The sequence below is a fragment of the Cnephaeus nilssonii genome (genome assembly GCF_951640355.1).
Source record: "Cnephaeus nilssonii genome assembly, chromosome: 20".
Lineage (NCBI taxonomy): Eukaryota > Metazoa > Chordata > Mammalia > Chiroptera > Vespertilionidae > Cnephaeus > Cnephaeus nilssonii.
In genome coordinates, this window is record NC_137091.1 from 18,310,840 (window position 1) to 18,326,270 (window position 15,431).

The following is a 15,431-nucleotide window of genomic DNA, read 5'->3' on the forward strand; positions in this document are numbered from 1 at the left end:
GTTTTTTATTGTTTGGGTAGTGGTGGCTTAATCAAATAACTTCTGTAGCTGCACTAGACAGCATGTACGAGTCTTTTTCATGTAGATTACTGAGAAACATTAAGAAAATTATTGTCTATAGCAGCTCTACCTACTAACTATACTCTTAGAATGCATTTAGTTATGAATGATTTACACCACAGATTTTCAAGAAATCTTATATTTGCTTTTATTCTTTTTAAAAAAAGATTTTTATTGATTTTTAGAGAGAGAAGGGAGCGGGGGTGGGGGTGGCGGAGAGGGGGAGAGAGAAACATTGATGAGAGGGGAACATCGATCAGCTGCCTCCTGCATGCCCCCTACCAGGGATTGAGCCCTCAACCCAGGCATGTGTCCTGACTGCGACTCAAACCAGCAACCTTTTAGTGCCTGGGATGACACCCAACCAACTGAGCCACACCAGCCAGGGCTATTTGCCTTTATTCTTCACATGTGCTCACATGCTTTAGGAGTTACTTCTTCAGAAGGTGCAGCCAGGAATAGAAGTCCTTTGGAAGCAAAATTGGGTAAAGGGATGCCACACCTGCTCACCAGTAACTCCTTCCCGCTCTGTTGCCTAAAAGAAGGCTCTTATCACATTCTCCTGATCAATATTTGTATATGCAGGCTGTCCACAAAAGAGTTACTGTGGCCCTAACCAGTTTGGCTCAGTGGATAAAGCATCGGCCTGCGGACTGAAAGGTCCCAGGTTCGATTCCAGTTGAGGGCATATACCTTGGTTGCGGGCACATCCCCAGTAGTGGGTGTGCAGGAGGCAGCTGATCGATGGTTCTCTCTCATCGATGTTTCTAACTCTGTATCCCTCTCCCTTCCTCTCTGTAAAAAATCAATTAAAAAGAAAAAAGATTTACCTGTGTTTCACAGCTTCTCCCCTGGTACCTTTTATTCTTTCATTTTGATAAAAGTGGAATCCGTGTCTCCACACATGTCAATGTGCTAGGCCAGTGGTCAGCAAACTCATTAGTCAACAGAGCCAAATATCAACAGTACAACGATTGAAATTTCTTTTAATATCCAAATTTTTTAAACTTAAACATCTTCTAATGCCACTTCTTCAAAATAGACTTGCCCAGTCCGTGGTATTTTGTGGAAGAGCCACACTCAAGGGGCCAAAGAGCCACATGTGGCTCGCGAGCCGCAGTTTGCCGACCATGGTGCTAGGCGATTATATATAGTAGACATATGGCATTTCTATCTAATCCGATGAGGTCGGGGACCTCCTTAGATAAGACTTATCAAGGTGCTATGCCATTAAAAAACCAATAGTGACCCTAAAGTCAAAAACAATAATAATGATGGTGACTAATTTTCATTGAGCATCTGACGTGAATTTACATCAGTAATCAAAGCAACCCTAGGAGATTTTTCATTTAGGCATGCAGGGAAACTGAGTCTCAGAGTTCAGTGTCAGGCAACGAGCAAAGGGCGAAATTAAGACTTCTATCAAGATGGCTTTATTTCAGAGTCTACCACCTTAATGACTACGTCTCGTTCTTAACCATGAGTTAGGTCTTAGGCTACTTTTTGTTGTGTTGTGACTCGAGCTAAGTACAATTTTAAGACATTTCATGAGGTCCTTAACAGAAGTAAAACATCTACCAAATCAGATGTTCCATTTTAATAATGGAGAAGTAGAATAGAGAGGTTATTTCACTTATGCCTCAAATAACCGTACTGCATTGCTTTTCGCATAGCATGTACAGGATACAATGCAACTCTCCACAGCTGCTAAGAGCGATCTGAATGTGTGCTTCTCGCATTGTCTAGATGACAAGTTCCAAGGCAACGATGTCGCTTTCTTAAAAAGAAGCCATCCATTTTGTTTCCTCGTTAGTGAAATTGGCAGAGTTGAATGGGGTGTAATTGTTCTAACAGACATAACATCTTAGGCATCATCATTGCAGTCTCTAAACTTCATCCACGTGAGAGCATTTCCCTGTTAAATTTTGGATGGCGAATCTGATATCACCTTGACAGTCATGCTTCACAGTCATCCCTTGTAGAAACGGTGTTGTAGTTATTCATCATGAAGCATAAGCTATCATTAGTTTTCTACAGTAGCGTTTGCCCAGGGTTTCCGATCGAAGTGATTAATATCACAGAACCATAAATGAGAATTATTAAGCTAATTCTCTGACATCCCAAGAAATAACTTCGCCCTAAGTTAATGCAGCTTTGCAAATGCAATAAGCACATTCAAGCGGCACCCGAGTACGCGTATCTATGCAAACAGTTCTCTGTGCAGTGGTAATTCTTCTAATCCCTGTAATTTATTCATCTCAGGATACACTCCCAAGCGTTGTTTGCATGTCTTATCCACTCGCTTTAAAAACAGTATTCATTGTTGGGTGGGAACAGATGCAAGTCGTCAGAAAGCTTTGTTGCAATGACATTTGTGCCAAGGAACATTCTAGCTGGCAAACACATGCAACCTGACGAGGAATATTAAAGAAGAGTTGTGAGGATTCAAGATTTAAGTCCTCAGAAGGAAGGTAGGGGAGGGTGGGGGTAAGGGGGAGAGATCAACCAAAGGACTTGTATGCATGCATATAAGCCTAACCAATGGATACAGACAACAGGGAGGTGAGGGCATGAGTGAGGGGGTGGGGGGCAGTGGGGGGATAAGGACACATATGTAATACCTTAATCAATAAAGAAATTTAAAAAAAAGATTTAAGTCCTTTACCTCCAAGACCGTCATCTCAAAGGCCACATTACAATCATTGTGACAATTCCAAATCTCATTCTAGATGCCCGTATATACTCAAATTGGAAAGAAACATATAATTGCTCAGTGGAAATTTGCAAATACCCTTAAATATGCTATTTCAAGCCCCAGACACCCAATGGACACAAAAGTAATGACCTCAATTTTCATCAACTCATCAAAGCTGAGGTTTTAAAGTGATGAGTGTTTCTCCTTATTCTTGGCACAAGCCATCCATGACCATTTAGAAAATTGAAAAAGATTAAAGGCGGTTCAAACCACCGATGTCATCAGAAATGCTGACATCAACTTTTATGTTTCAGGTCATTCAAACGGTGAGTGCCATGGACAAAGATGATCCCAAAAACGGACATTATTTCTTATACAGTCTTCTTCCAGAAATGGTCAACAATCCGAATTTTACCATCAAGAAAAATGAAGGTAAATATATTAGCATTGAGAAAGGGGGTGCCATATAACTTGGAAAATAAGATGTGAGTTCATAATATGACTGAATATATCAATACAGTAATTTTTGTTCATTCATGAGCAGTCAAAATCCAGCTTATTAGCCTAATGGCATGGTAATTACATCACTTCCTCTTTCCAATATTGAAACAGTAGATAAGCAAATTGTTAATGTGCATGTTAATTTCATCCCAGCTTATACCTCAATCACTTTCTTTTTGAAAATGGACTGTAAGGTTTAACCCTTATGACAGTTCCAGGAATTTTGAGATACTGACATGACTGTTAGGAGAGGATCTGGCTTTTACTTTTCAGTTGTTAAGATGTAATTGTGGCTGGATATACTCAAATCAGAAAGAAACATCATTGTTTCTTATCAAGGCTTTAGGGAAAGCCTATTCTAATGGTGCCTGGTTTGTGGCTACACATTAGAGGCATTTATTTTAAACCTGTATACCAATGTTGATAATAGCAATTACAGCAGAAAATCCTGCTTGAACGACTCTCTTTATCAGTGTTATTTTGGAGCTAATATGACCCGATTTTATTTATAAGTCTTTCACTGACAGAGGGCATTTAATGGATAGGATGTCCCAAAAAATGTACACACACACTTTGAATAATTATAAAGACAGTGTTTATTAAAATGAATTTCATTTTCAAAAGTGAGCTATCAGTTGTTAAAATGTGTATACATTTTGGGTGTACACTTCATGTGTCATTAGTTGCTGAGAACAAAGTTTGGATTAAGTGTTTCCCTTAATGATTGCCTATTACATATAAAGGTCATAGGTCATTATAAAAAGTCTCTCTGAGGGGAAGAGATTTGGGGGATGGGGTGGAAAAGGTGAAGGGATTGAGAAGTACAGATTGGCAGTTACCAAACATGCATGGGGATGTGAAGTACAGCATAGGGAATATAATCAATAATATTGTCGTAACTGTGTGTGGTGCCAGGTGGGTACTGGGAAAAAAAAAGTCTATGTTATCTGTACATTTTTGTTGCCCTAGCCGCTGTCTATTTAACAAGGATTTTTTAACTTCTTCTTTTGGCTCAGATGTGTTTAAGTCTAAATTTCAGTTCTTATAGGATGATTAACAAAATAATCATCATTTAAGACAATAAATGTATTGTCTCAGGCTGTCTTCTGGCTTAACAATAGGCAATTGTTTAGATTTATGAATGGTCTATATAAAAGCTATGCTCAATCAGAAGAGTAAAATTTGGTTCATTGCAATCGTTTGGATTATCTGCTATGTCCTGTTTCAAGGAGGTAGTGAATGTTGATACTACTTCCTTTATGAAAGAAAATAACATTTTAGGCTCTTGTTAAATATAGTATGGCCTTACTTTTTAACATAATGCTACGTAGTTCATTGGGCATGCTTTGATAAATGTGGATGCATCACAGAAAAGGAAATGAGGAAGTCATTATAGAGATATTATTCATTTATCTGGCTTCCAGGATTCTAAACTCTACAGAGACAAAATCCTGCTTTCTCCTCAGTCACAGAGCACTCATTTGTTAGACTACACTAATTAAGAACTCTAGTCCAAGTACATCGCCTTCATTTTTTAGTTAATACTGCCAAGACTTCTTTTTTCTGGAAGCCATGTAAATATGGCTAACGTGAAAATCCCCTCAGAAATTTCAAACTGAGCTGGAAGTCCATGCCCAAGTACCCATGCTTACTTTGTTTTGTTTTGTTAATCCTTACCCGAGGATGTTGTTTCCATTGATTTATTTTTATTTTTTAATCTTTATTGTTGAAAGTATTACATATGTCCCTCTTTTCCCCCCACCCCCCATACCAGGCCTTCACCACCCTATTATCTGTGTCCATGGGTTATGCATATATGCATACAAGTTCATTGATTGATCTCTTCCCACCCACCCTTCCCTGCTTTCCCTCTGAGCTTCAGCAGTCTGTTCCATTGATTTTTTTAGAGAAGGTGGGAGGGAGGGAGGGAGGGAGGGAGGGAGGGAGGGAGGGAGGGAGGGAGGGAGGGAGGGAGGGAAGAAGGGAAGGAGGGAGGGAGACAGAGAAAGGGAAACATCAATGTGAGAGAGACACATAGATTCCTTACCTCCTGCACTCACCCCGGACCAATCTGGGAATTGAGCCTGCAACTGAGGCATGTGGCCTTGACCAAAATCCAACCTGGGACCCTTCAGTCCCAAGGCTGACTATCTAACCACTTAGAAAACCAGCTAGAGCTCCATACTTACTTTGATTGTGAGCTAATAGGTACCAGCCATTAATTTTGCATAGAAAATGTCCTACATTTAAAAATTCCCTGTGAAGAATTTTGTTGTTGTTTTTTTCCAGCTCAAAGGTTCTGAGTTTCTGGAGTTTTCTGTGCTTCCTGTAGTTTCAAGATATGCCCATTATAGGTAGGGCCCATGGAAGGCACTAAATAGATATTTGAATGGATGAGAGATTGTTATTGGGTGTCAGTGAAAGCCTAGTTTTGTACTGTATTCATTAATCCCTAAACCCGTGGTTGGCAAACTGCGGCTCCCGAGCCACATGCTGCTCTTTGGCCCCTTGAGTGTGGCTCTTCCACAAAATACCATGGCCTGGTGAGTATATTTTGACAAAGTGGCGTTAGAAGAAGTTTAAGTTTAAAAAATTTGGCTCTCAAAAGAAATTTCAATCGTTGTACTGTTGATATTTGGCTCTGTTGACTAATGAGTTTGCCGACCACTGCCCTAAACCTTTGAAAGAGGACATCTCAGCCCTACCTTGAATGAATGTCATATGTTTTTGCTAATTTTTTGAACTAGTAAAAGTAAAAGATTTTACACTTAGAAACCCATATTTTAGCTCCATCAGACATTTCAACAAATCCTGTAATAGAATATTTAAAGTCATATGGATTATCTGTTTTATTTTGGAACTAGAAAATAGAAGCTACAGGTGTGTGTGTGTGTGTGTGTGTGTGTGTGTGTGTGAAATAATTGGGGGGGGGGGAAGATATCAGGTACTGCAAAATTACTCAGGACAGAAAGAACACTCTTTGTGCCACGATTTTGTTTTTTAAATTATGTTTTTATTTATTTTGCAAAGAATGGCCATATAAGTTATTATTTCAACTGGGACATTTTTTTTAAGTGAAAGGGGTTGCTATTTGCATTTATATTGATGCCTGTAAAAACCATAAACCAGGACTATCTTGTGGAAACCAGGACATATGTTCACTGCGATTATGGATTTAGGATCCAAATATTCAACATCTCCATAGAATAAGCTCTGAACCCATAGGTCTCTGGAATATCTCCCTTTTCCTGTACTAGAAATTCATGAGTTTACCTCCATAGACCACTCTTCTTGGTATCTGAAGAGTTACTGTGAAATAGAAAAGCAATCCGTCTCTTCTTAACATGTAGAAACAAAGTAATAGAAAGAAATTGTCAGATTTAAAATGTTGGAGATACATAGCTAAATAGATAGATAGCTTGTGAACCTGTTACTCATTCCTTGTTATTAATGATGGGAGAACACACACACACACACACACACACACACACACACACACACAAAATCAACCAAAAGCCTAAATAATAGACATTATTTATGTTAAAACTATGGTATATTTTCTGTTTAAAACATGGCAGGAATCAAATGGTATAATATGGTGAGAATTATTTTCTTTTTACGATGGACTTTAAAATGATCGATAGCTGATGTTTCTCTATTGAGCATATCATAATTTACAAGACCCTTCCCACTTGATGAAGGTTAAGATTTTGAGATAGTCAAAGTATTCAAATTCATCATTGATGGGTGGATGGCCCCCCTTTTAAATGAGATCTTTAAAAGAAATGGTTGCAGTACTTGGAATTTTCTAAGAAACTCACAGCTGTGTCTTTCAACTTGAAGTCACTATGATCTCCTTCTCTCATCTAGATTGGTCCTACTGCAATTTTCAGCCGACTAATTCAGAATCAAAGACGAAATGAGATAGAAATTAGCTGTCTCTTATCTCCTACACAGTTGAGTGATTTCACATAGAATTCTCTTTCTGAATATATGAGAATCATATATCTGCCAGAACAGGAAAGCAACCTTTAATAGGAATAAAGGTGAAAGCAAGGATCAAAATGTGTTGAGTCATTTCTATTACATGTACATACCAAACCGTCATATCGCCTGAATTGTCTAAGTTATATGACTCCGACATCAGTTTCTCCATTTTTCAGTTGGGGGTATTAATAAACAAAAGGAATTTTGCTGACCACATTTCAGTATTTGTTTTCATTCCAACCGTGAAAATGGAAGATAGTCAACAATTAAATATAACAAACGGGGAAGTTCCAGGTCCATTTACATTTTCCAGGAATATCTTGCTGAAAATTTGAGGTCTGCAGAAACTTGATCTTATCCATCCTGCACATTGTAGGTAAAAGACTTGACTGGAATGGCCAGAAAGCAGTAGTGAAAGTAGATTGGCCAACTTCAAGATATATGTGTTTTATGTATTTTTATCCTCTAGAAGCATCCCTTGTAAGAGCACTGACTACAGGCAAGTTATGTTAAGCCTCAGTTTCCTCATCTGTAATACCAGGATAACAATGCCCATCTGCCCCATAGGTATGCATGGGTATGCCTATGCTGCCGTGTGCATACATAAGCCAGGGCTCAGACAGCCCTCAGCACAATGCCTGGCACATAGAAAAGCACACATCAGTAAATGGGACATGGTGCTCATGATATGAAACCATTCATTCCTAGATTCCCAATCTATGGTCCATCGCCTCTAGTTTATTATCCTCAACCAGGTCTCTTTGCAGCTGTAACGCCATTGACGTTGGGATGCGATACAGTGATCCTGAAAGTGGGCTCACTGGTGATTGTGAAAACCCAGGTCCTCACTAGATTGCATCGCAAGAAATCTGCTTAGCGACGTGTTGCCGTCATAAGGGTTTCAGAATAGAAAGATAAAAGGAAAAACAAAAAAAGAGGAGGAGGAGAAGGTGGGGAAATAATGACAATATTTGCCAGTCACGGAAATAGCTGCAGGGTTTCTGGGTCTGATTGAATATGAAGGCTTTTTCTTTTTCTCCTTTGCCAAAATGAAGCTCCGCTTTCTTTACACCAGGGCTAACCCCCACTTCCAACTGTTAAGGTTACTTTCCATTCTAGCATATCAACCTTCCAACACACATACTCTGTGGGAATTCTTTTGCATAAGCTGAGAAATTAGACAGGTCTTTCTTTGCTCTTTTGAATCATGTCAACTTGTGTCAGAGTTCTCTTGTCACAAAACTAAAATTTGCTGCCTGGAAATGCAGGTGGGTTTCCCTGATCCCAAACCTGCCGGAGTTGGCCCCCTCCGTCCTCCATCTCTCTCGCTGAGTCCTCAGGCGTGCCTCTCCTGTGCTCAGCGTGCAAGGGTAGAGGCAGAGTCCCTCTCGTGTTCACCTGAAGCCAGCTGTGCCCCATCTGGGCTGAACTGAATCTGAAAGGGCCACCTTGGTAAGCCCCTTGTCCTCTCTCTGGCCACCTCGGACCTCCTTGAGTTCTCCCATCACTCAAGGTGCTTTGGAGCAAACAGAGGACTTGCTGAAAGAGCATCTCTTTCCCCCAGTGGCCTTTACAAAATCCTCCATCCTTCAGCTAAGCAGATTCATTATTGCTGGGTTTCCCAGGCAACCATACCCAAGCAACAAGTGAAAACTGTGTGCTTGCAGGCCTGTGATAATGAACACCTATGTATGTATGTTTCTAGTATGCTGACGCCGTCTACTCTGCTCACACGTGGGCTTTTTCACAACACCACACACAGCGCCAAACATTGATCAGAGACCTTTTTCATCTAAGGTGTCAGCACTTACGAATATGAAGCAGGGCGCTTGGGCTCAAGGTTGAATCATAAGAGGTAGTACTCATTTGCTTGAAGCAGGAGATCCACCTGGGATCCTGAATATGCAGAATAGCATTGTGCATCCATGATCCAAAAAAGTTTCTGCTTCAGTAATTCATAATTTATTGTTTATGCTTCCAGCAATGTTCTGTTGATAAAAAGCCATTTATGTTTCATTTTGTCATCTAAATTGTAATTAAGGACGATGTGCAAGCTAATAAAAACATATAACAGATCTTTACTTCCACTTCCCAAGTTGCCTATGACTGTACAGTTTGGTCCAGAAAACTAGATTTTCTTTGCTTTTTGTAAAAGTCTTGCTATTTTGAATGGTTTCCATAACTGTCTTATTCTTTTTAAAGTGATAGTTCAAGAGTATCTTCAGAAATTAAGAATTTCCTTAACAGCCCAGATGGGTATGACTCAGTAGTTGAGCATCAACCTATGAACCAGGAGGTCATGATTCAATTCCTGGTCAGGTCACAGGCCCAATTGGCGGGCTCGATCCCCAGTAGGGGCTGTGCAGGAGGCAGCTGATCAATGATTCTCTTATCATTGATGTTTCTATCTCTCTCTCCCTGAAATAAATAAAAATATGTATATTTTTTAAAAATTTAAAAAGGTTGACTTGGGATGAATTGGAATGAATGATAAAAGCGAGCCCTGTGCAATAGAGGACTGCACAGACTTTATCGGTAGGAATATTTAGATTTGAGTCCTAGCTCTTCTGATTTATGATCTATGCACACACAACTGAATAATCTTGACTTTTTATCTGTAAAGTAGAAATACTGTTGTTTTTAATAAGAAAAGATTAATTTAGGTTAAAAAATAAACATGTGCTAAGTTCAGTTTCTAGTAAATTGAAGGTACTCAATGAATGTTAGTTTCTTTCCTCTCTCCTTCTCTTTCTTCTACAGTTTTGTGAGCCTTCGGAATCTCTCTCATCTACCCAATGCAATAAACAAAAATAGTAATAAGGAATCTAAAACAAGGCATTTGGGCGATAACCAACAATACGCTACTTGGGGACCTTACCTGAGGGGGTAATGTTTGAACATGCCTCCACTCACTGAGAAAGGAGAAATGAGAAGGAAGAGTATCTGTGTAACTAAGTCGTTCTTTGAATATAATCTTCATTATCGTATGATCAAAGAGTAAAATAGTGTCTAAAAATTACAGGTTCCCATAGGATTAGGCTTTCTATATCTAGGTGCTATTGCATACAGCTTTCTGTCTATTGACAAATGGGATATGGGAGAGTTGATAAAATTATAAGAGCTGGGAGCTCATGGTAAATAGCCAGGTTATGAAGATCATCGATGCTAAATACAGACTTTCAAACAGATTAAAAAAAAAACACAAAAAAAAAACAAACAACCAGTGCCAGTGTACTTTAAAAAGTGCAATGATGATGCCTTGTCTCTCTCCCCAACTTTATTTTCCATCACTCTCTCCCTTATACCTCATTATCATCTTATATGCCCCTTATGCAAACTCTGGCTTGAATGTGCAAACCCAATGATGATGTTTTCATTGATTTCTGAGAGGAAGGAAGAGGGAGGGAGAGATAGAAACCTCAGTGATGAGAGAGAATCATTGATTAGCTGCCTCCTGCCTGCCCCCTCCTGGTGTTCGAGCCTGCAACCCGGACATACGCCCTAAACCAGGAACTGAACTGTGACCTCCTGGTTCATGGGTCGACGCTCAACCACTGAGCCACACTGGCCGGACCCAATAATGCTTTTTAAATCTCCCCTCCTCTTCTTTTGTCTGGAATATACATTCTCTGCTACCACCCTTTTCAACCGAGCTAATTTCCTATTATTCAAAGTAAGTCAGGTTTCCCTCATCGGTGAGCAGAGCAAGGAGTGTGCTGATCAGATGCTGTTTAATTTGTTTGCTTTGCTTTGCTCTGCAGGACAGTGTGCTACCTGCTGATGCAGGCACATGACACAAGGAATGCCTCCTCCACTGTCGTCTGAGGTTATTAGTAACACGTTATATCTCCATTCACCCATTCCACACCGATATTTTTATAGTGTCTATCATGTGACAGGCAATACCCTGAGCACTGGGAATAAAGCAGTGAATCAAACAGACAGTGTACATATATACCCTCGTATACAGTGTATTTTTGTTCTCCTAGGACTCAGTCTCATTTGAATTTGCAAAGAAGAGTGCTATAATTTAGCATGGATTTTTGTTATACAGTGGGGAAATTCACAGGCTGGCCTGCAAAGTACTGTGATTTTGGAATGATTACATATTCTAACATCTACACTGTCATAAACAGTTTCCTCTTGGACCTTGCCCAGCTTGTGAAGCTGGTACTACGTAAAGAGCTGGCCTGCATGGGTTTCATAGCTCCTGCTCTGACAAAGCATTTGGCTGGTCGGGGTGGTGATATACATCGTGTCATGGCCAAGAAAGTCTCCGTGTGAATTTCAGATCGGTGTTCTCATTATGCCTGAGCTTAGACAAACTATGTGTTTTTTTAAATATCTATCTATCTATATAAAAGCTCAGCAACCAAATGGTGGAATGACCAGAATGACCGGTCGACCAGTTGCTATGATGCACACTGACCATCAGGGGGCAGACGCTCAATGCAGGACTGCCCTCTGGTGGTCAGTATGCTCCCTCAGTCAACCTCCCGCAGCCCCTTCCTCTGGCCAGCCCCTTGATCGGCCCCCATCTGGCGGCCAGCCGGCCAACTTCCCATGGCCCTACTCCCCCTGCCAGCCAACCTCCTGCGGCCCCTCTCCCCGGCCAGCCAACCTCTTGAGGTCCCTCCCCCTGGCCAGCCGGCCCCTGATAGGCCTCGATTGCTGTCCAGGCCTAGGGACCCCACCCATGCACTAATTCGTGCACCAGGTCTCTAGTTTTAATATATTTTTATTGATTTCAGAGAGAGCAAGGGAGAAGGAGAGAGAGATAGAAACATCAATGATGATAGAGAATCATCTATCGGCTGCCTCCTGCACGCCCCACACTGGGGAATTGATCCTGCAACCTTGACACATGCCCTGACCGGGAATTGAACTGGTTACCTCCTGGTGCATGAAACAACACTCAACCAATTGAGCCACACCAGCCAGGCTAGACAAACTATGTTGAACCATACACTTCAACATATTTCTCAATGCAGGTTTAGATCATGGTGGTGAGCTCTCTCTAGATTCACAGAGATTCATAGACATTTCAGTCATTGGGGCTTTAGCACTGCCCAGGAGCTGGGAATGGTGATCCATTATAATTTTATTCAAATCCCACTATACACAGTTCATGTTGTTTCCATTCCCTATGCATCCTTGGTTCAGACTCCTGTCAGCGAATGGGTTTTAGCTAACTTTCAATGTATAATGTTTACCGAGGATCCCTGGCAACTAGAGAATGTCGATGTCTGGACATGACAGCAGGTTCATTTTCTCACCGTTTTCTATTCTATCTGTTGTCTAAGGAGCTACCAGAATGAATGTGCTGGTGTCCTTTACAGATGAAGGTAGTAATTGATGTCCTTGGACCTTTCTGGGTTACTCATTGCCTTGCTTTCATCCTAGCAGATTGCCTACTAGAATTTTCTTCCTTTATTGCTTGAGTATAATATTCTCAGCCTTTTGAAGGCTGTTTATCTTAGGGCAGTCTGGGGAAAAAAGGTGATACTGTACCTGGTATGCTGAGCGTAATCATCCTTCCCCGAGTTTCATGCTTTCCCTTGGCCAGACATTCATTGCTAATTCCATCAAGGTCACGCTGTGATTTACTTCCCCTTGGACTTCACTTTCCTCTTGTACAAAATGAATGAGTTCATGCTGGGGATATAAGAACTCATCTATTCTGACATACTGAGTGGGCAAACATGTGGTATTCGGAGAAAAATCCCAGACTTTGAAATCAGACAAGTCCTGCATCCACTGATTAATAAAGATGTGACTTTGGGCAAGGCTTTGAACTGTCTAGGACAGAGTGTGTTTGACAATGTGAAAACAAAATTGCTGTGATGAACAAAGGAAAGAAGGTAGGATAAATGCCAGAGGCAGTACCTGGAAGTTACATGACACACTATGTACTTTGTCTTCTTTATCAATCTTTGAAAGAAATAATTCCTATGGAAGGGATCAGAACACTAGAAATTATCATACCAAAATATCATCCAAATTAAAATATTCGGTAATATTATTAAAAGATATGCTTTTATCCCGGCTAGTGTGGCTACAAATAGATTATGAACCAGTTGGTCACTGTTCAATTCCCAGTCAGGAGACAGGTCTGGGTTGCAGGCTCAATCCCCAGTAAAGTGCATGCAGGAGTCAGCTGATCGATGAATCTCTCAGCATTGATGTTTCTCTCTCCCCCTCTCCCTTCCTGTCTCTGAAATCAATCAAAACATATGTATTTTTTATAAAAAAGATATGCTTCTACAATATTATAGGTTCTCTTTCTTAGTATATCTGGGCAGAATTCTGGACATATAAAATAAACAAATTATTCTTATACACCAAAGGAACTCAATGAACATAGGACTTGTGGTTCCATTAGTTGGGAATTTGCAAGCCTTGCTTATGTTCTCAGGCTTCCATCAAGGACATGACATATAAGAGGGTTGGGAAGATATTTAATTACTGGATTCAGTTTTGATTTATCAGAAAGATCTCTCCAAGTAGAGCTTGAATACAGTTTTGCAGAAATAAGACACATGTTGATGCGTAAAGGTGTCTGTCACAGTTAATATAAAATGGTCCTCTCAATGGAGACAAGCCACGTGATTGACAGTTTCATCCCAATCAGAAGAAGTGGAGGAAGGCCAGTTGTAGAAGGAAGGCGGGTTGGAAAAATAGAGAATGGACAGAATGAGATGAGTTGCAAACAGGCCAGTCACATCAGTGCTGGGAATGACCTCAAGCAGAGGAATTCCTTTCTTTCCCTGGGGAAGCTGCTCAGTAAAGAATGACTCTCCCAGTTCAGAAAGTTATGAATTGTAGTTGTCTATTATGTGACTTACATTGCATTACATTGCAATATGTCATTGTGAGCTGTGACATAATATAATGTAAGTGACAGGCAGCTAAAATTTTACAGCAAGAAGACTTTTTTATATATATCTAGGATCTGCTATCAAATTTGATAGCAGCTATCAATCCTTTTTTTTTTCTGAAAATAGATCAAGAATTTGATGTTCATGAAAAGCAGGTCATTTTGAAACATCCACAAACACTTCAGTGCCTGCACATCTTAGTTACCATAAATCAGTTTTTAAGAAAAAAACAACACACAAAACAAACATTCTAAAAGCTGCATCTGAACTCAAACTCTATTCTTTTTTCCTTTCTAAGATGAGTGCAATTGTTTTTTAGATTGTGAGCTTAGCCCAGCCAGCATGGCTCAGGGGTTGAGCATTCATCTATGAACCAGGACGTTACAGTTTGACTCCCAGACAGGGTACATGCCCGGATTTCAAGCTTGATTCCTAGTTGGGGGTGTATAGGAGGCAATCAATGATTCTCTCTCATCATTGGTATCATTGATGTCTCTCTCTCTCTCTCTCTCTCTCTCTCTCTCTCTCTCTCTCTCTGAAATCAATAGAAATATGTTTTTAAAAGTTTAGATTGTGAGTTTAGTTTGTTTTTAGATAGCATTAAGAATTCATGATCAAATAAATAACTTTAGTGCCGAGATCAGACCAGTGGTTACAGCAGAGGGTGGTTTTGCAGTCCAGGAGACAGGTAGCAATGTCTGGGGATGTCACAACTGGGGAAGGGACGGGGTATTACTGGCATCTAGTGGGTGAAGGAGAGGGGTGTTGTGCAGGATAGTGTCCACAGATCATTCTGTCTAGTATCTTGGCATTAACTCTGATTCCAGAGGTCATTGTTTTAAGTGAATTTGTCCACATATAGTCATGACCTGGTCTAAAGGTGGTCCAAGTAAACTTTCAATAAATCTAGAGCTGGTTACTTCCATTCACCCATCCTCAAGACAGGCTATGGTAATACATTATTTAAATATTCAACTAAATTGGACTTAGGGACACTTACCCAAATCTCTTTGCACATCACAATCCATGGGAAACTCAGTCTAACAGCCACACTGCAGGTCCAACAAGGAGAAGAAATCAGGATTTAGGATTTCTGGGGTCTAATTATATTTCTAGGGTACATTTATCTTTGAGGACCTTTGAAAAATGGTTTTCCCTCTCATGCTTTGGTGGCCTCATCTACACTATAGGAATTTGCATAGAGCTCATTACTTCCATTCACCCATCCTCAACTTGTGTGTGATATATATATATAATTGAATTTTTACAGAGAGGAAGGGAGAGGGAGAGAGAGCCAGAAACATCGATGA

At 40.3% G+C, this 15,431-nt stretch overlaps 1 protein-coding gene across 1 annotated transcript in view; it reads left to right on the forward strand.

Annotated features, from left to right (window-relative positions):
• CDH8 (cadherin 8) overlaps positions 1 to 15,431 on the forward strand; it is a gene marked incomplete at both ends in the record, with an annotated part of 304,951 nt that overhangs the window by 262,687 nt on the left and 26,833 nt on the right. The window contains one exon of the mRNA XM_079759845.1: positions 3,070 to 3,187. Coding sequence (XP_079615971.1) covers positions 3,070 to 3,187 — 118 coding nt within the window. The remainder of the gene's footprint in view (positions 1 to 3,069; positions 3,188 to 15,431) is intronic.